The following is a 25,077-nucleotide window of genomic DNA, read 5'->3' on the forward strand; positions in this document are numbered from 1 at the left end:
CAAATGGGGTTAAGTGGCTTGCCCAAGGCCACACAGCTAGGTAATTATTAAGTGTCTGAGACCAGATTTGAACCCAGGTACTCCTGACTCCAAGGCTGGTGCTTTATCCACTACGCCACCTAGCCACCCCAAGTTCAATACTTCTGAAGGTTACAGTGTAAAAACTAGTTTAGTTGGAAGGGAAAATTCTTTTTGAAGAATGGTGAGGAAAATGGGTTGGAAAGGTAGATTTAAAGCCCTGAAATAGAAGACTGCTTTTTATGATACAAGAGTCATAAAGATTCATCAAAAAATTTTATAGCAATAGAATGATATTGGTAGTATTCCCCCAAACTCCCTAAATTACCAATTCATCAAGTTAATTAATACAGGAAAATTTAAGAAGACTAAATTCATTAAATTTAAAAAATGATCATGTCTCCATAACCAGTGCCATCATGGTGATAGGTAACTATGAAATGAGTTTTGCAGAAAGTCTGGATATGGGGAGTAGAGGAATTGAATTAAGAGACTCCTTTGTATGAAGTGTTAGGATAAACACAAAATTTAGGTAAGGCACTATTCCCATTCTCATAAAGCTTACATTCTGGTAAAGAGAGAAAACATATAAGATATACAATAGTACATATTTAAATATATCAGAGAAATACAAAATAGGCTTTCTTCATAAGATTCTAGGAAAAGTATTGGGCATCTAGGTGATATAGTGGATGGAACACTGGCCTTGGAATCACAAAGATGGGAGACTGAATCCAACCTCAGCATTTGACACTAGGGGACCTTGAGCAAAGTCACTTAATCCTGATTGACTGACATCCAGGTCCATCTCCAGTTGTCCTAACTCATATGTGGTTACTGGACCCAGCGGGCTCTGGAGGAGAAAGTGAAGTTGGTGACTCAGCATAGCATCCCCCTCACTGAAATCCAATTCATGTACTTGTCATTACACCATGTCCTTGATCTCATGGTCTTCTTCAAGAACAAAAGATAAACATCATCATAGGAAACCTATTGTTCTGAGACCTAGATTCTAGATTGAGGAAGAAGCAGGATAGAGTATCTGGAAATAGATAAGGCTATATATTAGCTTTCTAAATTCTTCCTCCCATTTAAAAATTAAATCCTAATTTTTTTTTCTTCTTACCTGAGAATGAGTCTCATTTTCTTGTAATTGAGTTTTTATTGTCTCATACTCAGAATTTAGCTTCTCCATTACTTTCTTATATGTGTTTCTACGCTTTGATAATGCTGTCCTTGCTTTCTGGAGTTTCTAGAAAAAAACACAATTTGGAATAAATTATTGAGAATATAAAGACAATTACCAAGTATCTGAGGTCAAATTTGAACTCACCACCTCCTGACTTCAGGACCAGTGCTCTAGCCACTGTACCTCCTAGCTGCCCCTACAATATAGAAATCTTAATTATGGCTATATCACTGCTATCACCCATGAGGAGGAAGAGTAGTGAGTAGTAAGTAGCAAGTAGCAAGTAGTAGTAGTAGTAGTAGTAGTAGTAGTAGTAGTAGTGGTAGTAGTCATCTAAAATACCCTAGGCCCTCCCCAGCTCACACTGCCTATTGGGGACCTGGTTGGAATACTGGCTACCCTGCCCAAGTAGCAGGTAGGGTGATTAAGACCCAGTGCCCTGATTCTTGGCTGCCAATATTATATGATTATTAGAACTGATCAGCCACCCACTACTATTCTTATGGTGAGTAAATTTTCATCACCTTTTACTTTTTTTATTTCGTTATTACTAGCAAACTATTTCCTATCCTTACTTCCATTCATTTCCATTTACTTCAAATCTAATCCATTTATGTCCCATTCCATAGTGAACACTGCGATTATTTTATAATTTATAACTTATTATTTTATTCATTTCTTATATTTTATTATATCTAATCTCAGAGAAGAATCTGAAATTCAAAACAAGAATAGGACAAAATTCCTTCTCTTTTGGTCCTAGAGGTCTATGAATTTGAGAGAGAGAGAGAGAGAGAGAGAGAGAGAGAGAGAGAGAGAGAGAGGCAGGCAGGGAGGGAGAAGGAGGAGGGAGGAAGGAGAGGAAGAGTGTGTGTGTCTAAGCTACACATAAGAAAAAGTTAAATAACTAAGTTTTTGGATCTCAGTTTTGCTTTTCCATATTTAATATCTTACTGTTTCAGATAATTTTCAGAAGTTATTTTATATTCTAAAATGTTATTTTATATATATACATATATATATATTTATATAATAGTTCCTCTTTAAAAACCTGTTCCTATGTGGCAATTTGAACCCAGAGTAAAATATTAAAAAGTATTGGCACATATATTCCATTTAAACTAAAAAATTTAATTTTTTTCTGGTAAAATTCTGTTAAAATTATTTTTTAAAAATGTCTATTTACAACATCACTTGTACAAAAATATTCATAGCAGCCCTGTTTGTGGTGGCAAAGAATTGGAAATTAAGTAAATGTCCTTCAATTGGAGAATGGTTTAGCAAACTGTGGTATATGTATGTTATGGAACACTATTGTATTAGAAACCAGGAGGGATGGGAATTCAGGGAAGCCTGGAGGAATTTGCACGAACTGATGCTGAGTGAGATGAACAGAACCAGAAGAACATTGTACACCCTAACAGTAACAAGGAGGTAAATGATCAACCTTGATGGACTCACTCATTCCATCAGTGCAACAATCAGGTACAATTTTGGGCTCTCTGCAATGGAGAATAAAATCTGTATCCAGAGAAAGAATTGTGTAGTTTGAGCAAAGACCAAGGACTATTACCTTAAATTTAGAAAAAAAAACCCTGATAACTTATTGTCTGATCTTGCTATGTCTTATACTTTGTTTCTTCCTTAAGGATATGATTTCTCTCTTATCACACTCAATTTGGAGCAATGTATACCATGGAAACAATGTAAAGACTGACAAATTGCCTTCTGTGGGGGGTGGGAGGAGGGAAGTAAGATTAGGGGAAAAATTGTAAAACTCAAAATAAATAAAATCTTTAATAAAAAATCCATTTACAATATATCATTTAATTCTGAAATGTCATTTTTCTCTTCTGAATGTATTTTTTACCATATCTAGTAAACATTTTATATACTGCTTCTCTTTTCACTGTAATATTCTTTGTATTTAGTATGACTCTTCAACTATCATATATAAACAAATAATGTTTAAAAAAATAAACAATCTTTCCAGTAATGTAATGTATTATAGTATTATGAACTAGAAAGAAGAAAGAACACTGACTTAAGACTCAAAGCACCTTGGATTTGTATTCTATTATTTTAAAAACTGTAGCCACTATCCTCTCTGGACATTAGTCTAACAACAAACTACACATATTGTGCTTTAAAGTTTGCAAATGTTATCTCAGCAACTCTTTGAGACAGTTCCCTCATTAGTAAAATAAGGGTATTACATTATGGGCAAGGTCCTTTACAACCCTAAATCTATATTTAAAGGAAAAGGATTTATAGCAACACACCTGTAGTATATGTTAGAAAAACTAGAAGGGAACATTGATGATCAAATGAGAAAAAATTAAGATTTTAATTTTAGCAAACCATGTTGCCATACCTTTTTCTTTTCTTCACCTGATGACTTCAAAGCTGGCAAATCACTGTATGTCTCCAAATCTTTTGTCATTTGTTGAATTTTAGCTTTTAGAGAAGATTGTTCCTCAGTCATCTTACTTTCTAGGAGTTCCATTTTCTGTAAATCCAACTGTAGACGCTGACTATCTGGAACAAAGAGGGCAAGCTCATGATCAATTAAAACTAATAATCTGTCTTATCTCATATAATACGGTAGGGATTTTGTGGGGCTTTTTGTGAGAAAATGGGGTTAAGGTCACATAGCTAGTTAGTATCAAGTGTCTGAAGCTGAATTTGAATTCAGGTCCTCTAGACTCCAGGGTCAGTATTCTATCAACTGCACCACCTATGTTTGAAGATAAAATGGGTATCTAGGAATTTTAGATTCTATATTAAATCTTATGTAATATTATTGTCTTACTACTTGAAAAATTCTAAATAAATTATTCTTTATTAAAAATTATAGCTTTAACTTTTATAGTATTCTAAAGTTTGCAAAGCATTTTATACAACCAAATACAATTCATCCTCAATAATTACCCTTACTGTTATCCTCACTTTACAAATGAAGAAATTAAGTCAAGAAAAATGACTACCTAAGGATCATACTACTTTTTAAGTGTTCTTATCATGACTTTCTTTTTTCTTTCTGAATGACAGGATGTTGTATAGTATCTATACAACACTATCTTTAGAGTCAAAAGACCTGAATTATTTTTTTTTAAGCAATGATGGTTAAGTGACTTGCTCAGGGTCATACAACTAGAATAAAGTGACCTAAACAACCCAAACTTAAATCATGCCTCTGATACTATTAAGTGTGATTGTGAGCAAGTCACTTAATCTTGTGGGGTCAAGGGTTCCTTATCTGTAAATTAGACTGATATGTCTCAAGTGTCCCTTCTATCTTCAAGTATAGGATCCTATGATGATGGTGGTACAAAAAATAAGTAGTTGCATATCTTATTGGAGTAATCAGAAAATTAATTAAAATTTATCAAGTAAATTTCTGAGATAATAAAACCAAGGTGAAAAGTTAAGCAATATAAACCCTTAACTACTTAGGTCTATTTAAAAAAAGGAATTTGGGTTTCTATGTCCAGAACTTAAAAAATAAACCCACCATGTGTGTTCATAGATCCAGTTATAAAGACAGTAATAAAACAGTAAAATAAGTTTTCTATTTTTCATCAGAGTATTATACTAGAGTATTCTCTTCAATTAAATGCCCTGATTAAGAGGTGGTCTCCACATCTGATATGGACTATCTATTTTCAATGAATTCAACAAAGTACATAACATAAAAATTAGAATCTAATTTTGTGGCATTATTTAGAACATTAATTACCACTGTAATTCATGTGAATGTGTAAAAGTCCTGGTTAATAAAAAGATCTGGTTTATACACTGCTGAATATAACTTTAAACTATAAAAGACCTTAGAAATAACAAGTAGAGGCAGGTAGGTGCTGCCTCTAGAGTACCAACCTTGGAGTCAGGACAACCTGAGTTCAAATCCAACCCTGAGGCAATTGCCTTGCAAAAACAAACAAATAAACAAAATAACCTAGGTAAAACCCTCAATCTATATATAATAAACCAAGGTCAAAGGAGTTAAGTTACTTGCTTAAGAATATTACAGCCAATCAATGAGAGAACTAGGACTTCAATAGAAGTTCCTGATTTCTAGAACTGTATTCTTTTTAAATTTTTTTTGGCAAGGCAGTGGGATTAAGTGATTTGCCCAAGGTCACACAGCTAGGTAATTATTAAGTGTCTGAAGCCGAATTTGAACTCAGGTCCTACTGACTCCAGGGCCAATATTTTATCTATTGCGCCACCTAACTGCCCCCTTAAGTTTTCTTTAACCATATTAAGCTAAAGTTAGTTTTTATCCTATTATATCTAAACCATGGTTCTCCCAAGATAAAATGCAAAAATTCCATGAATGCGGAGTCAGAAAACTTGAATTCAAATCTTATTCCAGATTTGTTCAAAACTTATTCACAGGGGCAGCTAGGTGGTGCACTGAATAAAGCACTGGCCCTGGAGTCAGGAGTACCTGAGTTCAAATCCGACCTCAGTCACTTAATAATTACCTGGCCATGTGGCCTTGGGCAAGCCACGTAACCCCATTGCCTTAAAAAACTAAAAACAAAAACAAAAACAAAACCCAAAACAAAACTTGTTCACATCTTGTTTACTGGCTGTGTGACACTGGGAAAAATAAGTTAACCTTCCTAAGTTTAAAATATTAACTTTAAAATATTACTAATATTTATTTTACATGGTATTTTAAGGATCAAATATGATAGTCAGTGTACAATATGTATACATTCAAATAGATACCATAATTATAATTTTTGTTATTAAAATATCTGGTGGTTTTTAAATTTTAGAATGAATAAGTATAGAGGACAAATTTATTTGCAAAACAACACAAAGGATGATACTGGGAAAAAATTGAAATTAAGTCTACAGAAAGTCAAGAGAGAAAACCAATTAAACCATATTACCCCAAGAGCATTTTTAAATGAAACTGGAGGGATGACAAAAGATGAAAAATAAAACAAATAGTTATAAAAAATAGTTAATAATTCTCATCAATCAATAAACTTATTAAGCACCTACTTTATATTAGGGACTAGGTTGAATTTTGGGAATATAAAGACAAAAAGTGACTCTGCTCTCAAGTAGCCTTTTTTCCATAAGTGAAAAAATGTAAACATATGAGTAAAATGCAGGTTTTGTGAAGATTGTTCCAACTCCCATTTCTACTCCTGGGATGAGTTTGGTCCCCAGACTTGTGATTCTCTTCAAGGTTCTAGGGATTAAATGTGAGAGAGTGGTGGGGATATTTTATAGCTCCCAAGACCCACCATAATTATCAGTTGATAACAATCAATCAGGTAGATTTAATTAGCTTTCTAAACAGTATATTCACTAAGGTATAAGAGCAGTTGTTATTGAAATTCTCCCATGGGTGCATATGGAATTGAGGAATGAGAATTCAAGCTTAGAGCATGTGACATGGCAGAGGGATAACTCAGCTTCTGGTTGTTTAGAAATTCCTTGTCCACCTTGTTTGGAGGTACAAAGGAAATTCCTTTTAATATGAATATATAATTGGGTTTCACTGTTACAGAGATAAATATTACACACATAGGAATTAATGAGGTCACCAAAAAGGAATACAAAAAAAAAAAGAGAAAATAAGAGAAGAGTGCATTGTATAAGCCTTGGAGCTTTATAGAGCAAGGGTGAGAGACCTGATGGCATGAATGGTGATCTGACAAAAGAGAATAAGAAGCAAAGAGAAAGCAGGGTCACAAAAATCTAGAGACTATTCCCAATGACAATGAAAATGCTATTTTTGGATCCTAGCTCATAATATGTGATATGAAGAACTGGAAGTAGTTTTGGTATTTTTTCCCCCATTAGATTGTGAGTTTCTCAAGAGTAGGGACTGTTTTTGCCTTTTTTGTTTCTCCATCACTTAACACAATGCTTGGCACATGTTTAATGCCAAGCTGCTGCACAATATCCTTCTAAACCCCCCTACCGTTTCCTACACAGTCTCCTCTATCTCTGGTTCTGAAAAAAAACAAAGCAAAACAAAACCAACACTCCAAAACACTTCTCACTGATCACCACTTCCCTACATGTGCTGACTTCCTCTATTACTATAGGTTCCTCAAGGGCAGAGACTGTCCGGCTTTCTTGTATTTGTATCCCCAGTGCTTAATAAATGCTGTTTCTCCAGCTGTCAATCAAAAATGTGAACAGTTTTTTCTAAGAGTTTGAGAAAAGGAAGATAGATATAGGACAATAACTTGAGGGAATAATAGTAGTCAAAGATTTTTAAGAGAAACATGAGCATATTTGAAAGCAACAGGATGGTAGATACAAAGGAACTGAAGATTATAAATATCTAAATATATTGATCTACATTTTAAATATACAATGCAAATATAATGTGTACATATTACAATTCCAGTACATGAAAGCAAACTTTTTTCTGTGTTGCTAAAGAATTATCTATTCTAATTTCCTTTTTTCAAATTTCTATTCATTATGCTAAATTACTTGTTATTAAACTTATGTTGGTAATTAAGTAATTATTCATTCATCTCAAGAAACATTTATCAAACACCTATTCTGTATGAAAGCTATGCTAGATATTGTAAAATAATTAATTTTGATGTCCTCCATGAATTCAAATCTCATTCCAGATTTGTTTAAAACTTTGAAAAATATTTCTTAAATGCCTAGTGAATTCAGAGCCTTTTGTTAGGTACTAGAAGATATATAAAGTTTATTTAGTATATGATCTAAGATATGACATATAGAGAGCTCTGTCCTCTGCGTCTGGAACAGGACTCTGGGGCTCTGACCACATTCAGATCCTGATAGCAGTCTAGGCCCCCACATAGAACAGCAGGCCGCCCCCCACCTCAGCCCCGTGGCAGAGGGGGGTGCTTATGGTCATTCACAGACCAGGAGGGAGGACAGAGCCTCACACACTGAGACCCTTGTGAGAGTGCCACAAAAGCTCAAGAAACAACCCAAACCAGGCCCAGGCTGGGAAAATAAGCAAGCAGAGAAACAAAAAGAAGACTATTGAGAAATATTTTGCAAATGAACCCAAGAAGGACGAAAATACTCAGTCTGAAGATGAGGAAGCACAAGCTCCTGCATCTAAAGACTCCAAGAAAAACAGAAATTGGGCTCAGGCTATAACAGAGCTCAAAAAAAGACTCTGAAAATCAAATGAGGGAGTTGGAAGAAAAACTGTGAAAAGAAAGGAGAGAGATGCAGGAAAAACATGAAAATGAAGTCAGCAGCTTAGTCAAGGAAATCCAAAAAAATGCTGAAGAAAATAGCATGCTAAAAACCAGCTTAGGTCAAATGAATAAAACAGTTCAAAAGGTTATTGAGGAGAAGAATGCTTTAAAAAGCAAAATTGGCCAGATGGAAAAAGAGATAAGAAAACTCTCTGAGGAGAACAAATCATTCAGACAAAGAATAGAATTCAGGGAGATTGATGAATTTAACAGAAATCAGGAATCAATACTTCAAAACAAAAAAATGAAAAATTATAAGAAAATGTGAAATATCTCATTGAAAAAACAACTGATATGGAAAACAGACTTAGGAAAGATAATTTAAAAATTATTGGAATACCTGAAAGTCATGATCAGGAAAAGAGCCTTGACGTCACTTTCAAAGAATTACTACAGGAAAATTGCCCTGATATTCTAGAAGCAGAGGGCAAAATAGAAATGGAGAGAATCCACCGATCCCCCAGAGAAAGAGATCCCCAAAAAAACCAACCCCTAGGAATATTATAGCCAAGTTCCAGAACTCCCAAGACAAAGAGAAAAAATTACAAGCAGCCAGAAGGACACAGTTCAAATATCATGGTGCTGCAGTCAGGATCACACAGGACTTAGCAGCAGCTACATTGGAAGCTCGTAGGGCTTGGAATACAATATACCGGAAGGCAAAAGAGTTTAGAATGCAGCCAAGAATGAACTACCCAGCAAGGCTGAATGTCCTCTTCCAGGGAAAAAGATGGACTTTCAATGAACCAGGGGAATTTCAAAGGTTCCTTTTGGAATGGCCAGAGCTGAACAGAAGGTTTGATCTTCAGATACAGGACTCAGGTGAAGCATGGAGATTGGAGGAGGGGGGGGAAATATGAGGGACTTAATGAGGATGAACTGCATGTATTCCTGCATAGAAAAATGACACTAATAATACTCATATGAACCTTCGCATTTAATAGAGCAGGTAGAGAGAGCTTTTATAGTTGAAGCACAGGAGAAAGCTGAATTCGAAGATAAAAAATGGTGTAAAAATGGAGTCAGAAAAAAAGGGAAATGGAATGGGAGAAAGAAAAAGGAGAGGGGTAATAGTCCAAGATATTTCACATAAGATTTTTCTTTATTACAATGAGCTATTGCAATGATATAGAAGGGGGGGAGGCAAGGGGGAATGAGGGAACCTTTGCTCTCATCAGAGATGGCTAGGAGAGGAAACAGCATATATACTCAATGGGGTACAGACATCTGGAGTAAGAAGGAGGGGGGAGCAGAGGGAAGGGGTGGGGATGTGAATAAAGGAGGAGAGGATGGACCACGGGGGGAAAGTGACCAGATATAACACATTTTCTTTCTTACTTCTTGCAAGGGGCTGGGATTGGAAGGCCTGCCCAGGACCATAGGGCCAGGTGGATTCTGGGCCTAAGGGGTGGTATGGGGACTCAGGGCTTCTTGGCCCCAGGACCAGGGATCTGTCTGCTGCACCACTCAGCGACCCTACAGCAGAGTCAGAGTGAAAGGAGAAAGAAAACAGAGTACATGGTAGTGGAGAAATAAGAAAGGAGGGAGTTGCAATCAGCAATGGCAATGGTGGAAAAATATGGAAATAATTTTTGTGATGGACTTATCATAAAGAATGAGATCCACCCATGACAGAGTTGTTGGTGTTGGAACAAAGACTCAAGCACATTTTTTGTTATTATTTGGGGGAGGGTGCAGGGCAAGTGGGGCTGGATGGCCTGCCTGGGGCCACATAGCAGGGTGATCTTTGGGTATCTGGGGCCAGATTTGGACCCAGGTGCTCCTGGCTCAAGGGCCAATGCTCTGTCTGCCACCCAGCCACCCCTACTATTATTACTATTTTATTTTATTTTGGGTCTTTTTTTCCTTTCTTTTTTTTGTTTTTTGCAGGGCAGTGGGGATTGGGTGGCTTGTATGTCACACAGCTGGGTGATTGTTGGGTTTACGAGGCTGGATATGGACTTGGGTGCTCGTGGCTCCAGGGCTGGTGCTTCATCCATTGCACCACCTGGCCATACCTACAATTATTACTATTATTATTTTTTTATTTTAATTTTTTTCTCTCCCCTTTACTTTTTTCACCCAAGCAAGTCTATCTATATTCATGGGGGAGGAGGGGTATTTTGTTTACTTGTAAACAAACATATTTTATTAATGTAAAAAAACATTTGTACAAAATGAGAATAAAAAATAAATTTAAAAGAAAAAAAAGATATGACATATATAGGTAACTAAAATACAAAATGATATATAAGTGCATCAGAAAGGAAATAATTAAAAACTGTTAATTAAGAGAAACATCAAACTATTAAAAATAAATAATCATCAAAACAATTTGGTATTGATCTAAAAATAGAAAGGCTGATCAATGGAACTGACAAGGTAAAAATGATTCAGAAGCAATTGAATATAGTAAGTAACCTAGAGTTCAATGAACCCAAGGTGAATGAATGGGTTAAGGACTTTGTATTTGACCAGAACTATTGGAAAGACAAGAAAGCAGTTTGGCAGAAACTGGGCTTAGATCAGTATTTTATATGGAAAATTACATTAAATTCCAGGTATATAAATAACCTAAATCTAAAAGATCACATGACCAAAAAATCAGAGGAGAATGGCAATACCTTAAACAACCAAGGCTAGGAAAAGAATTCTTAATGAAACAGTTAGTTGATTGAGATGATCATACATGATAAAATAAATGACTCAATTATTTTTTGCTGGAAAAACAGGTGCTGCTAGAATAAGAAGCAATTTATTGGAAGAAAAATCTTAAGTAATATCTCTGGCAAAAGTTGCATATCAAAGATATATAAGGAATTGAAACAAATATATGAAGCTTTGTCAAACAAAATGGTATTTCAATCAGTCTTTAATGGTATTTGATTCAGGCTTTAAATGCTAATAAATAATTTAATAGGTAGAAAAACTAATCAGTGTCTTAATAAAATTTCAATTTTTAATTCCATGCCTAAGTCAAATTGGATTTTTCTCTGTAATAAACAGGCCCTATCTCTGTACCTGTTCAACTGTTCTCTGTTTAGATGTATAAATTCAGTAGTATGAAATAACAACAAAAAGATATAGCAGTACTAGATTGTGGTGATTCTTAATTTGATAGAAAGAGCAGGAATCACTGAAGATATTGGGTTTTTTTTTAAATTTGTAGATAGAATCAGTGATATGACCTGCTTAATGGATAATCAAGATAAGTATGACAGGAATATAAGAAATAGTTTGAAAAAAGAAAGGAAAGGAGCTGGGAATAAATGTAATAAGCCAATAGCCATGGGGGATAGTAATGAAAACCTATCAGAAGGTAATAGCAGAAGGGAATATGGGGAAGAAATGTTATTAAATATGGAATGTACAACATTCGGTAACTAATTTTGAGTGTGAGGGAGAAGAATCTAATTCTGAGTCAAATATAGGTCAAGATATGGAAATCTTTTGTTCAAAAAGATATAAAACATTAAATTAAAACCATACTTTTGAAGTGATTAGGCTCTTAGCATTTATAATGACTTTCCCCCCCCTAGTTTTTGCAAGGCAGTGGGGTTAAGTAACTTGCCCAAGGTCACACAGCTAGGTAATTATTAAGCGTCTGAGGTCACATTTGAACTCAGATCCTCCTGATCCACGGTCGGTGCTCTATCTACTGCACTAGCTGTCCTTATACATCCATGCCTGTTGCAATTCTCTTCTTTAAAGATCTAGCTTCCTGAATCCTTCCCTATCTGATGTCTTTCTGTTTTATTTCTCCTATTCATTAGAATTTTAATCATCTATGGTGGGACTTTTGCCCTTGCTGGATCATATATTTGTTCCTGAGGTATAATTCTCATTATTATTTGATATACCTAAACAAAGATCAAGGTGGTGCAATGGATAGAGCACCCTAAGGGTCAAAATTTGGCTTTAGACACTTGATACTAGTTGTATAACTTTGAGCCAGTCACTTAACCCACTGCCTCACAAAAACAAACAAAAAAACCAATCCAATCCAAACCAAACCAAACCAAACCAAACTAAACCAAACCCAAACCAAACAAAAAATCCCAAGATAATAGGATTCAGGGCTAGAAGGGATCTCAATTCAACTCCTTCATTTTACAATTGAAGAGAACCAGAAACCTAAAGGAACTGCTCAAGGTCACAAAGGAATTGAGGGACACAGGAAATATGTGAACATAGGTCCTTTGACTTCAGAGTCAAGTGTTCTTTCTAGTGGACTATACTGTTTTTCATGTGAAAACAAAACCAAAAAAAGTCCACAAAACTGAGAGCATCAGTTGTGCATCAGAACATAGATAAAAAAATAGAATTCTTCATTCCATAAAAAAATAATGATAAAAATTTAAGAAATAAATTTTTCTCTTCATACTTGGAAGTTAGGGAATGACTGGAGATGGAATTAGAAGATCTCTGCTACTTATTATTTTATTTGAACAAATTGCTTAAGTCTCTAACCTCTTATTTTCTTACATAAAAACTGAGAATAATGAAAATGTATCAATTATTTCATGGTATGGTTTTGTTTGGTGAAGTAACCAATAAAAACAATAAATAAAAATAAAATAAAATAAATAATTTAAAATAAATAATTAAAATAATAATAAATATTTAATATTTAATAAATAAAAAATAAATCATACATATAAATTCCAATTACTATCCTTTGGAATACACTAACTCAAGAGAGATTATGTACTGAAAATATGACCTGAAAATCTTAAGTATCTATAACAAGTTAAGAATGCTAGTTATATTTGAACAATATCTTTAACCTTTTTGAATGATGTCATGGAAAAGAATCAAATATTCCTATAAAATATCGCTTGCTGACACTGTCAAAGAGCTGGAATGATGGGAAAGATATTAAAAGATAATTTTAAAATTACTTTAACATTATTCAAAAGTACTTAACTAAAAGCAATTAGATTAAAAATAGATATTTTAAATTCCTGAAATGATTTTTCTATATTTACTAGCTTTTTCCTTATCTATGATTTTTAAAGGTCTATTTTATTAATTTTTATATTTTTAAAGTCCCAAATACAATTTTCTTGTTTAAAAGACCTTTTTTATCAATCAACTAATTTCTGAATATCTTTGCTATATTTATATAAATTTAAACTTTTAATAGACAGTTAAGTTCTTATAGGAAACCGAGATTTGATGTTAATAATAGACATAATTAGTTAACCAAATATTATAATGAAGTTTTATTTAGTTAAAGCAAATGGTGCAACTCAATTTTATTCATTTCAATAAATATATATTAAAGCATCTACTAAGTGCAAGGTACTAAAGAATAGAAAAGTGAAAACAGAACAAGTCTCTGTTCTTAAGGAGCTTAGATTTTATTGGGGGGGATAAAACAACAACAAAAAAAGTGAAACTAAGATAATTTGAGGAAGGAGAAAATATTAATAAGTTGGGAATCAAGAAATGCTTCCCATATATCAGAAGGATCTAAAACTAAGAATTCTGAGAGGCAGAGGTGAGAGAAATTATTCAACACATGCAAGGATGAGGAACTGGAATGTCATATTCAGGGAACGGATAAGTCATTATAGCTAGAACAGAGTGTGTGTGAAAGACAAACTGAAAATACAGACTGAAGGCAATCTGTGAAGGGTTTTAAATACCTGGCTAAGGTGTTTGTATTTTATTGTAGTGGCAATTGGGTGCTACTGCACATTCTTGAACACAGGAATGACCTGTGCTTGACGGAAGTTATTTTGAGAACTTTTGTGCATGAAAGGAAAAGGGAGAGACTAAGACAATTTATAAGACTCAACTAGGTGAGAACTTGCCTATGTGACTGAAAAAAAGGGGATGAGAGAAATGCACTGGAGGTAGAACTGATGACTCTTGGTCACTGGATTAAGTGAGGGAGAGTGAAGAACTTGGGATGACTGAGGTTGTAAAACTTAGTTACTAAAAGAACAGTGTATTCTTGATGTTTTTTTAGGTTTTTGCAAGGAAAATGGAGTTAAGCGGCTTGCCCAAGGCCACACGGCTAGGTAATTATTAAGTGTCCCAGCTTTAAGAGACCGGCTTTGAACCCAGGTCCTCCTGACTCCAGGGCCAGTGCTTTATCCACTGCAGCACCTAGCTGCCCCTGAACAGTAGATTCTTAATATAAATAGAAAAGTTTCTAGGATGGGCACATAAATGGGTGGGCTAATGCATTTCATATATATGAAATGTGAGACATTTGGGTGATGCAGGTCTGAGCTTTGGAGATCTAAACTTAGATATCTAGATTTGAGAGCTGATGAATGAATGAATCAATAAACACTGGTGACATTGCCAAGAAAAGGGACATAAAAAGATGAGAAAAGAAACAAGGACAGAACCTTGGGGGTCACTCAACTTAGCATAAGTATGGTATGAATGAATAGCAATTAAAATTCAGGCAAGGCACTGTTGTATTAAACACTCATCACAGATAAGAGTTGCTTATCTTTTCTTTTTTCTCTTTCCTGGAAATGCAGAGACAGGAAGGAGTTTCAGATATGTGATTTCCAACATCTTAAGAACTCCAGTGAGATTTCCTTGTGCCAACACAAATTAATAAATGTTTTACAATTTATAATTCTGGAAAATTGACTAAGAATACTGAGAAATATGACTTAACCAGGATCAATCACATAGCCAAACAAGTTTCAAAGGCAAGATTTTTGAAATCCAGGCCTTTCAGACTCTGATGCTCTTTAGTACACTGTACTTCCTCTCCTGTCTTTCTATATGGGTGAAAATATGAGCTCCTACTTAGTATAATACAAATATTAAGTAAACTGTAATTGGGGTTCAATATAAAAAGAAAATATTTATTTATGTACAATTATGTAGATATTTTTATTCATCCATATGCATATGTATATTTTTAAGTTACAAAATTTCCTTCCACCCTCCCTCCCCATCCCCATCCCCATCCCCTCAAGTGGCAAACAGGTTAACATTGTACATACACATCTGTGATAAACATGTTTACAGATTAGTCATTTTCAGTATGAAGAATTAGGATTAAGGGTAAGAGATTTTTTTTATAAGGTATTCATCAGATTCTGAAGGTATTTTTTGGGGGGGTTATTTTTCTTCCTTTGGATGGGGAAAGCATTGTTCATAGCTATTCTCATGGCAATTATATTTTTTAATCTTATTACAGACTGAAAAAAAGAATATAATCTACCAAAATGATTTTTGAAAGTTGGTTTCATTAAAACTCTCAAATATTTTCAGTCTTCACCTTCCTGAAGCTTCTTAAGACTCAACTATATATCATGTAACCATGATAAAAAAACATTGTGGCACAACATCAATCCTATTGATAAGATGAAAAAGGAAGTATCTATTTCCATTTAAAAAATTTAAAAAGAAATTTAGCTGAATTACCAATTAGGAACAGGAAGGAGATGGGGGAAAGGGAGGGAATAAGAATTTAAATTAATAAAACTTATAATGACCAGGAATAGGACAAGGAATGTGCTGAGCAATTAGGAATTTTTATGGGCTAGTGAAAACTTAGCTACACTAAGGTTTGTAACTTAAGTTAGGTGGTACAGCAGATGGAGTTCTGGGCCAAGAGTCAGGAAAAAGCCTCTTCCTGAGTTCAAATGTAACCTCAGATACTATCTGTATGATCTTGGACAAGTCACTTAACCCTGTTGCCTCAATTTTCTCATCTGTCAAATGAGCTAGAGAAAGAAATGGAAAATCACTCTAATATCTTTGCCAAGAAAACCCAATAAGGGATCATGAAAAGTCAGACATGATTGAAATGACTGAACAACAACAACAAATTGAAGTGCAGGCTAATTTAAAGATATATTGTACAATAAATTTAAGAATCAACAAACTTTGTCTTTTTATTAAAAAAGGAAAAAAATTGGTTAGGATAGGGTAAAGTTTATCTCTCTTTGACAACAATCTCAATGAAAAGCAAAAAAGGTCCTCCAGGGGGAAGAGACAGGAAGAGGATGCAGTCTAGTTCCTTTTGATATGCAATGAAGTTGCAGAGTTTTAGCGAGTAGTATGTTCACAGTAGCAAACTATTTTGATCCAATGAAATATTTCTGAGAAACCATGCCTTCAGCATATTTGTTTATTCCCAGGAGTATACTTTCTAAAAATATGAATAAAAGCAGTAGTTGACAGACAGCTGCCTCTATTCATGCTATGAATATGGAGATTAGGAGAATTTCTACTTTAGCCAAAGGGTAATAACTTCTTTTTTGGTTTGGGAAACATTCCAAAAATTGGAATGTATAATTTATTATACCTAAAAAATGGATACTATTTATTATAAATATCTTATTCCAACTAGAAGATTCAGGAAATTTCTAGAAGGAAAAAATACAATAGAATATATTATATATGTATCTATACATATACAGTTATTCATATACATACACAAGTAGGTAATTAATTTTAACTGAAAAAAGACAATTAACGAGAATGCTCACATTGAGTCAGTCATGCTCATTCTTAATCCCACATTATCAGGGAAATGTAACTGCCAGAGTTTTAGAGGAAGGTAAAAATGAAGGAAAATGGGAGAATATTCTTGGTATGTTTTGAATGCTGACTTGAATGCTGATGCGGATATGTTTTTCCTATTTTATGTTATATTTCCTAAATAATCAGGGCAAGATGAATTCCTCTTGCTAAATGATTAATTGGTCCTCAGAAAACTGACAATAGCTTGGTTTAATTAATATTGATACTGGTTGGGCTTTTAAAATAACTCAACAAGCAAACAGTAAAATATGGTTGAAATACACCAACAATCAAAATGGGTTTTATTTTTACTGAAATTTTTACTTATTTCATTAAATATTTCACAATTACATGTCAAATTTTTAAATACAGTTCTTAAAAAATTTGAGTTCTAAATTCTCTCCTGCTTTTCCCATGCCTCTCTCCTCCTTGATAAGGTAAGCAATATGATAGTAATATACATGTGAAGTAAAGCAAAATATATTTCCATATTAACCATGTTGTTAAAAAACACAGACAAAAGGAAAAATAAAATACTAAAAAAATATGAAAAAGAAAAAACATCTGGATAAACACATAAAAACAGACAAAAACAAGAAAAGAAAGTAAAGAAAGAATGCTTCAATCTATATTTATAGTTCATCAGTTCTCTCTCTGGAGATGGATAGTATTTCACTTCACCTGAGTTTACATAAATCTCTGCACCCCCATATTTTTTAAATCATCCTGCTTGTTATTTCTTGCACATTTCATCACAATAGTTAAACCCCAATTTGTTCAGCCATTCTCCAATTGATGGGCATCCCCTCAATTTCCAGTTCTTTACCAACACAAAAAAGAGTTGCTATAAATATTTTGTACAAATAAGCCCTTTTAACTTTTCTTTCATTTCTTTGAATTAAAGACCTAATAGTGATATTGCTGGATCTAAGGGTGTGCATGGTTTTATAGTCTTTTGGATAAGAGTTCTCATTTACTCTTCAGAATGACTGGTCTAGTTCACAACTCTACCAAAAAAATAACCACTCAAACCCTCACTTGGGTTAGGGAAAAAAGTCTCTTCTCCTCTCTGCCTCCCTTGATGACAGGATGAATTTGTGGACATCAAATGATTGAAATGAATTGCCCATCATTGTTGCTGTAGTACTCAAGAACAGCATCAGCTACAGATATGTCTAGAACAAATACTGTTCTAGACAAACATATATCTAGAACAAATTAAACACAGTAGAAGAAAAGCAGCTTTAGGACTCTACAAGGGCAACAATCCTTAAGACCCAGCAAAGAGCTATAAACAAGAGTGAACTTCATGAAGACACTATAGAAATTGAGAAAACAACCTCCAATCAAGCTGAAACTGAGTTACCCCTTTGTTACATATGCTATCTAAGATTCAGCACACTTTTCCCCAAACTCAGCATGCACGTGTAAAAGGATTATATCCCAGAATTTTTGGAGGATAGCTTTATACCAACTGTCTTTACTATCTTAGTGAATATCCTTTTGTAAAAGCTACTTAAGATTGGATGATTGGTAATCAATGAGACCTTAATTAGAAAGAGGGTCTTAAGCTGAATCCTATTAGAAACTATCTGCAACCCAAAAGATTTGCCTGTAAACAATGAGGGGAGAAGTGGTAGTGACTCTTAAGGACCCAATCTACCAGTCTAAGTGAAATCTGGGAAGAGTGGGTCTAGAGGGATCCTCCAATACATATCTCTTAAAAAAACTCTCATTTTGGAGATGTTACTTTATTCAACATATATTTAACAATATAACTGATATACAATGAAATTGTCATTTGCCTTCTCTACATCCTGACATATAATTCCAACAAGTAAACTAATGAAACTATGGCAAAACCTAATGACCCACAAGTAACAATAATAATAATAATTATTATTATTAAAGGCTTACTATATACTATACTATACTCTGGAGATAAAAATAGAAGGATAAGAAAAAAACACTTAATTTCATGCAATCATGTATCTATAATGTATCCAAATACAATTTTTACTAATATAACTCAAATAAACACTTTATTAAGCATTATATATATCTACTTTGTGAAGGATTTACATGGATTTGATCACTTTGCATATAATTTATATATATATATGCAAATTTTTAAATTGTCAAATTTTTACTAGTTCTCATATTTTCTTTTCTACCTAGCAAAAATTATCAGCTATTATTTTTATCTGTTAACTAGTTCATAACTATTTAGTTATTAATAGCTATTAATAAGCTACTTAGTTATTAATAATTATTAATTATATGAGTATAGTTGCTAATTATAGTTATTAATTATTAGATATTAGAAGTAACTGCTAACAAGGTTTATATATATATTGTCTTAGGTAATCCTTATACCAACCATGTGAAGCAGGTGTTGTTATTATACTCATTGACAATAAGAAGCTTATGCTAAGAAATGTAAAGTGGCCTGGGCAGTATCATGAAGCTAGGACCTTGTTTAAGGTTGTCTTTGAACTCAGATCTTCCTGGCTCCAAGGTTCTTTATGCTCTCTACTAATTAACTACTGCATTCAACTCTAAATCACCTCATTACAGATGTAACTGACAACAGGAATACATAAAAAGAAACTACTACAGCACCTATCCTGTACATTATATCAACTTTTAATTAGAATTTTTACAAATAGGCTCCTAATACTTTAAAAATAAAGGTAACATAGTTTCATGTTCTTGGCCTCCAGAGTCAAGTTTTGATGAATCGAACAAATTAATTTTATCAAATTGTTCATTTTAATTCACCATGTCAAAAAAAGATAGTTTTGAGCTTGTAATATAGAAAAATCCAACATCAGTCAAACACATCTAAAGTGGGAATAAAATAATGTTTTATATTGTGAATAAATTCATATGCTAAATTTCATGGACTGAGAGCTCAATTTGTGACCAGAAAAAACTCAGGAGTCATATCTTACCAAAATCAATTTGTTCTTACCTGAAGTTAAATTTCTGGCAGTACTTTGTGATTTCTGCATTTCAGTAGATTTAAAATTGAGATCTTCTTGCATCATCTTCAGTTCTTGGTTAGTGATAGAAGATATTTGTTTCATATGATTTATATTCTAAAAGAAAATAATAAGAAAATTAATTTGAACTGTCTCAATAAAAAATAAATAAAAATATTTTTCAAGATTTTGAGAACATTTTGAATAGGATTTTCTTTCTAAAATGAATAAACTAAACCAGGAATTCAAGTTTTTAATAAATAATATGAGGTTCTATTCCTGGTTTTGTCACATACTGAATAAACTAGAGGAAGATATTTTTCTGGGACAGAGTTTTCCAAACTGTAAAAATGAGGGAATTGGAACAGATTATCTCAAAAGTTCCTTTCCAACTCTTAAATTGTATCATGCTAATAGAATTATCAAACTATTTTAATAAAGTCCAGTGAAAAGATGAGATTCCTTCTGTTTTTTCACTTTTGCTTTCTTTATTTTATTGCTTTCATCACTTTTGCTTGATGGAATATGCTAAATAAGGGAAAGAGAATAAAATTCAGTCAATCTATTTAAAGAGTTTGAATTTGCATCAATTTCTACAAATTGATTGGTAATCTCCTTACGAAAAGGACATGTAATCTATCTTTTGTACTCTTATGGTTCCTAAATCAGAGCTAGTTAATCAATAATTTTTGTTTTGTTGGTTTTTGCAAGGCAATGGGATTAAGTAACTTACCCAAGGTCAATTATTACACTAGGCAATTATTTATTTTTTTTTTTTGCAAGGCAAACTGGGTTAAGTGGCTTGCCCAAGGCCACACGGCTAGGTAATCATTAAGTGTCTGAGACTGGATTTGAACCCAGGTACTCCTGACTCCAGGGCCGGTGCTCTATCCACTGCGCCACCTAGCCGCCCCCACACTAGGTAATTATTAAATGTCTGAGGATGATTTTGAACTCAGGTTCTCCTGTCTCCAGGGCTGGTGCTCTATCTACTGTACTACCTAGCGGCCCATCAATCAATATTTCTTGAATAATTAGTGTGTGCTTTAGGACTATTTAGAGTGAGAATAAGTGAGAGAAATGGAATGAAAGGTGACTATGGTTTGCTGACTATTTGAGGTAGGATGGATTATGATTTGGAGGTTCAAGGGATTATGATGGCTAGGTGTTAGAAAAGGCATCCTCAAGCTTCTGGACCTTCAAAACTCCTATGACCTATACCATTTTATCACAACTCATACCCTGCCAAAACTTCAGCTATAATCTGTTTCTTCTACTTTTAATGGCTGCTACTGAGCTGAGCTAAAAGAAGTAACACAAGCATATTTATTGAGTACAATATAAACTCATATTATTTATTTTCAAAATGGACCTTCATTGTACAGTGCAATCTTTTATTCTTCCCTAGTTGGTCTCTAGAAAAGCTTTTCCAAGCCCTTTCCTTCTTTCTCTAAGTCTTCTGTAACTCCTTCCATTCTTTCCCTCTTTCAACTGAGGATTCTACCTCTTTATTGTACTGAAGACATTCAATGTGAGTTCTTTTTTTCCCCTTCATCTCAAAATCCCCTTGCCTCCTTGCCAAGGCCAACTCAGTTACATTTGCCCATGATCTTATTCACTCCCAACTTCTCAATAAGATTGCAACCTCAATCACGCTCCTTGCTCTTTAATCTTCAGTTTCTCCCTTAACTACTGATTCTCTCCCTACTGCCTTCAAACTTGCCCAAGTCTCCTCATTACAATTTTTAAAATTTTTATTAAACTAAAGCTATTATCCTATGTCTCTCCTCTTCTTAAGAATCAAACCCCTTAAAAAAGCTGTTTATACTGAGTGTTTCTCCTTTTCTTTTCACTCACTCCTCAACCCTTTGCAATCTGGTTTGTGACTTTAGTAATGACTGAACAAAGTTATTTCTTAATGGCCAAATTTGGTAATTTTTTTTTTTTTTTAGCTTTCAAATTGCTGCATTTGACAGCTACCTTTTCCTCTTGGATATCCATCATCTGCTAATGCCACCCCTCTCAAATTATCTTGTATTATTAACTTTGTATTTATATTTTTATATTTATTCTGTATATACTTACGTCCTTGTCTCTCCTGACAAAATAGAAGCAAATTGAAAGTAGGGATTGTTCGGAGCGGCTAGGTGGCACAGTGGATAGAGCACCGGTCCAGGAGTCAAGAGTACCTGAGTTCAAATCAGGCCTCAGACACTTAATGATTACCTAGCCGTGTGGCCTTGGGCAAGCCACTTAACCCCATTGCCTTTCAAAAAAAAAGTAGGGATTGCTCTATATATAATGTTTGTATCCTCAACATCTAATTCAGTGCTTCATTCGATCTATGTGCTTAATAAAAAAATCTTGTTGAATGACTGATCTCAAAAGATGGAATGAGATACATATTTTCAACCTAGTCAATGTGGAGATTTGTTTTGTTTCATAATGCATATCTGTTACAAGGGTTTTTGCTTTCCAATTTGGGGGTCAGTAGAAGGGAGAAAGGAATGAGTAATAGGATAGCACCTCCTACCAAAAAAAAGTAAAATAAAATAAAATCATTAATGCATGTTTTAATTCACAGAAGAAAACAGAAGAAAGGCCAGCAAGAATCAGAGAAATAGGACTTTGTTTTGAAAGTTAAAAATTGAGATTATTACATTATTTAAAAAAGAATCAAACTGTGCTGTTTCTTGTACAATCTTCTTTCTTTTTCTATTCTATGTAAATAGATGTGCTTATTATTTTAATTAGTGTTTAAGATTAGAACTTGTTTTAAAGTGCTAAAAATTCCCAGAAAATAACTTTTTTTTTCATTTTCCTTACTTACAGTTTGGTAGGTGAATATGATCCACTTACAGATAACTTTAAAACAAAATAATACACGATAATTGCATAGACCAAAGTGTTGGGTAAGATTTGTGTCTTGAGAGGTAGGGGAAATATTTCATGGAAAATGTTAACAGTTGAATTGAACTTTAAAGGGTAAAACATCTTAAATATAAGGAGGGAGAGGAAAGGGGAGGGTATTATAGGATAAGAAACACACAAACAAAAAAGCCCAGAGATGAGAAAACATAAGAAATATTTGGAGGAACAAAAGCTGGAAAGCACAAGGTTATATTCAGCTAGTGTATCCTGAACACTAGCTGAACTGTGATTTAGGGACATGAAGTTACATGAAGTTAAATGAAATAAGTCTGGAAAAGCAAAATGATGTTACACTGTAGAAACTCTTGAAATGCAGACAAAGAAATTTAAATTTTACATAGTAAACAATAATATCCAAAGATTTTTTTTTTAAAGCAGAAGAGTGATATGACCAGATCATTGTATAAGACAGACAGATCTGGAAGTGGTAGGAGAGGTTAGGTTGACTTATTAAGTTTTTAGCCCACAAAAGATGTGAGAGGAAAAAAAGAGTATGACAGCTGAAGAAGAAGGAGGTGAGGTGAAAATGAGAAACTCAGTGGTGCCACTGATAGGAATACTTTAGTCATATGGAGAGAAAGTTTATAGGAAAGCTAACAAAGCTGGCAATAGATATGTTCAGTTGAAGTTTTGTCAACAGTCCTATTAGATAGTTATATCCTATAAAAATCTGGAGATACATGTCTGCAGTTCAGAAGATTAGTTTATAGGAATAGAGAGCTAGAAACACCTTTAATTGTCTTTTAATAGAGGGGAGAAAATGAAATTTTTCTAAAGAATAGAAAGAAAAAGAGAAAGAGAGAAAAGACAAGAGTTTACCTCTCTCTCTTTCTCTCTCTCTCTCTCTCTCTCTTTAGGTTTTTGCAAGGCAAATGGGGTTAAGTGGCTTGCCCAAGGCCACACAGCTAGGCAATTATTAAGTGTCTGAGACCAGATTTGAACCCAGGTACTCCTGACTCCAAGGCCGGTGCTTTATCCACTACGCCACCTAACCACCCCAAGAGTTTATCTCTTAAAGAACAACAATGGATTTGGAATCAGAAGACCTGGGTACAAATTCTATTAATTATAATTAACTACCTCTATAGCTTTACATAAGTCATTTGTCTTCTCTATGTTGGACTAGATGATTTTAAACATATTTTCGAACTCTTAACACTATGATTAAATGGAAATACACTGAGGAAAGCAGGAAGGAGCAGACAACTGGACAAAAACCAAGAGATGGGAAAAGTTTTATAAAAAAGAATAACTTAGTTTCGAATGTTACAAAGAAGTTATGTAAAATGGGGGGTCTTTAAAAAAGCTGCTGGATTTGTTAATTATAAAGTGACTAGTAACCTTGATGAGAGAGGATTCAGAAAAATGCTGGTGGTGGTTCAAATTTCAATGGTTGAAGAAGATAATGGAACATATTTAATCAAAATCATATTGCTTGCCTTCTCAATGGGTGGGGGAGGGGAATTGTGGGAGAGAATTTGGAACTCAAATTTTTTAAAAAAGAATGCCAAAATAATAAAAATTTTAAAAAGAGAGAGGGTAATGAGGAATTAAAATATTAGATATAAGCCATTTTTCCCCATGTCCCCCAGAAGTCTGACAGTGAATGGGAGAAAAGATAAGAGGTCATTAGATGTATTAAAAAGATCCTAGGAAAGTTGTTTTAGAATTAGAGAGCTCTAACTATGTCTGCATACAAACAGTAAAGAAAGAGCTGATAGGAAGCTCCTACAAGAAAGAAAAGATAATTATTGGAATACATTTCTGGGAAAGATGGGATCATAGGTAGAGATAGTAGAACTAGCCTTGTTCAAGAATAGGAATAGTATTCCTGTAGGGTTGGATGGAATGGAATAGTTGATATTTCTGAGAAGTTTTAAGGGCTAGAGGAAGTTAATTAAGGTGGATTCAGGTGACTTCAATTTTTCTCAGTGCAGTGAGACCTCAAATTATACTGTGGAGGGTGTGGATGCAATTGAAGTTTGAGAAGAAAGGAAAATATTCAGGGCAGTCTTGTGTGGAATGAAATATAGCATAGGTAATAGCAGAGTAGAACAAGTGAGCAGCATTGAGAACACAGCCATCCCCTGACCAAATTTAGAGGATAGTATGAACTTGATTTCTTGGTCTTCTCTAGGGCTATTAAGAAGATGGAAAGCAATAGCAAAGAAATTAAGATGGTAGGAATAACCAAGAAATGAGGATTAACAGG

The 25,077-nt window shown here is 33.9% G+C and overlaps 1 protein-coding gene across 3 annotated transcripts in view; it reads right to left on the reverse strand.

Annotated features, from left to right (window-relative positions):
• The window catches only part of IFT74 (intraflagellar transport 74), a 174,147-nt gene that overhangs the window by 10,856 nt on the left and 138,214 nt on the right, over positions 1-25,077 (reverse strand). For all 3 annotated transcript variants that reach the window (XM_074200242.1, XM_074200241.1, XM_074200240.1), the window contains exons 16-18: positions 19,925-20,051; positions 3,582-3,745; positions 1,145-1,270 (exon numbers count right to left, since the gene is read on the reverse strand). In XM_074200242.1, the coding sequence (XP_074056343.1) occupies positions 1,145-1,270; positions 3,582-3,745; positions 19,925-20,051 (417 nt within the window). The remainder of the gene's footprint in view (positions 1-1,144; positions 1,271-3,581; positions 3,746-19,924; positions 20,052-25,077) is intronic.

This window comes from Macrotis lagotis, chromosome X (assembly GCF_037893015.1).
Source record: "Macrotis lagotis isolate mMagLag1 chromosome X, bilby.v1.9.chrom.fasta, whole genome shotgun sequence".
Classification (NCBI taxonomy): domain Eukaryota; kingdom Metazoa; phylum Chordata; class Mammalia; order Peramelemorphia; family Peramelidae; genus Macrotis; species Macrotis lagotis.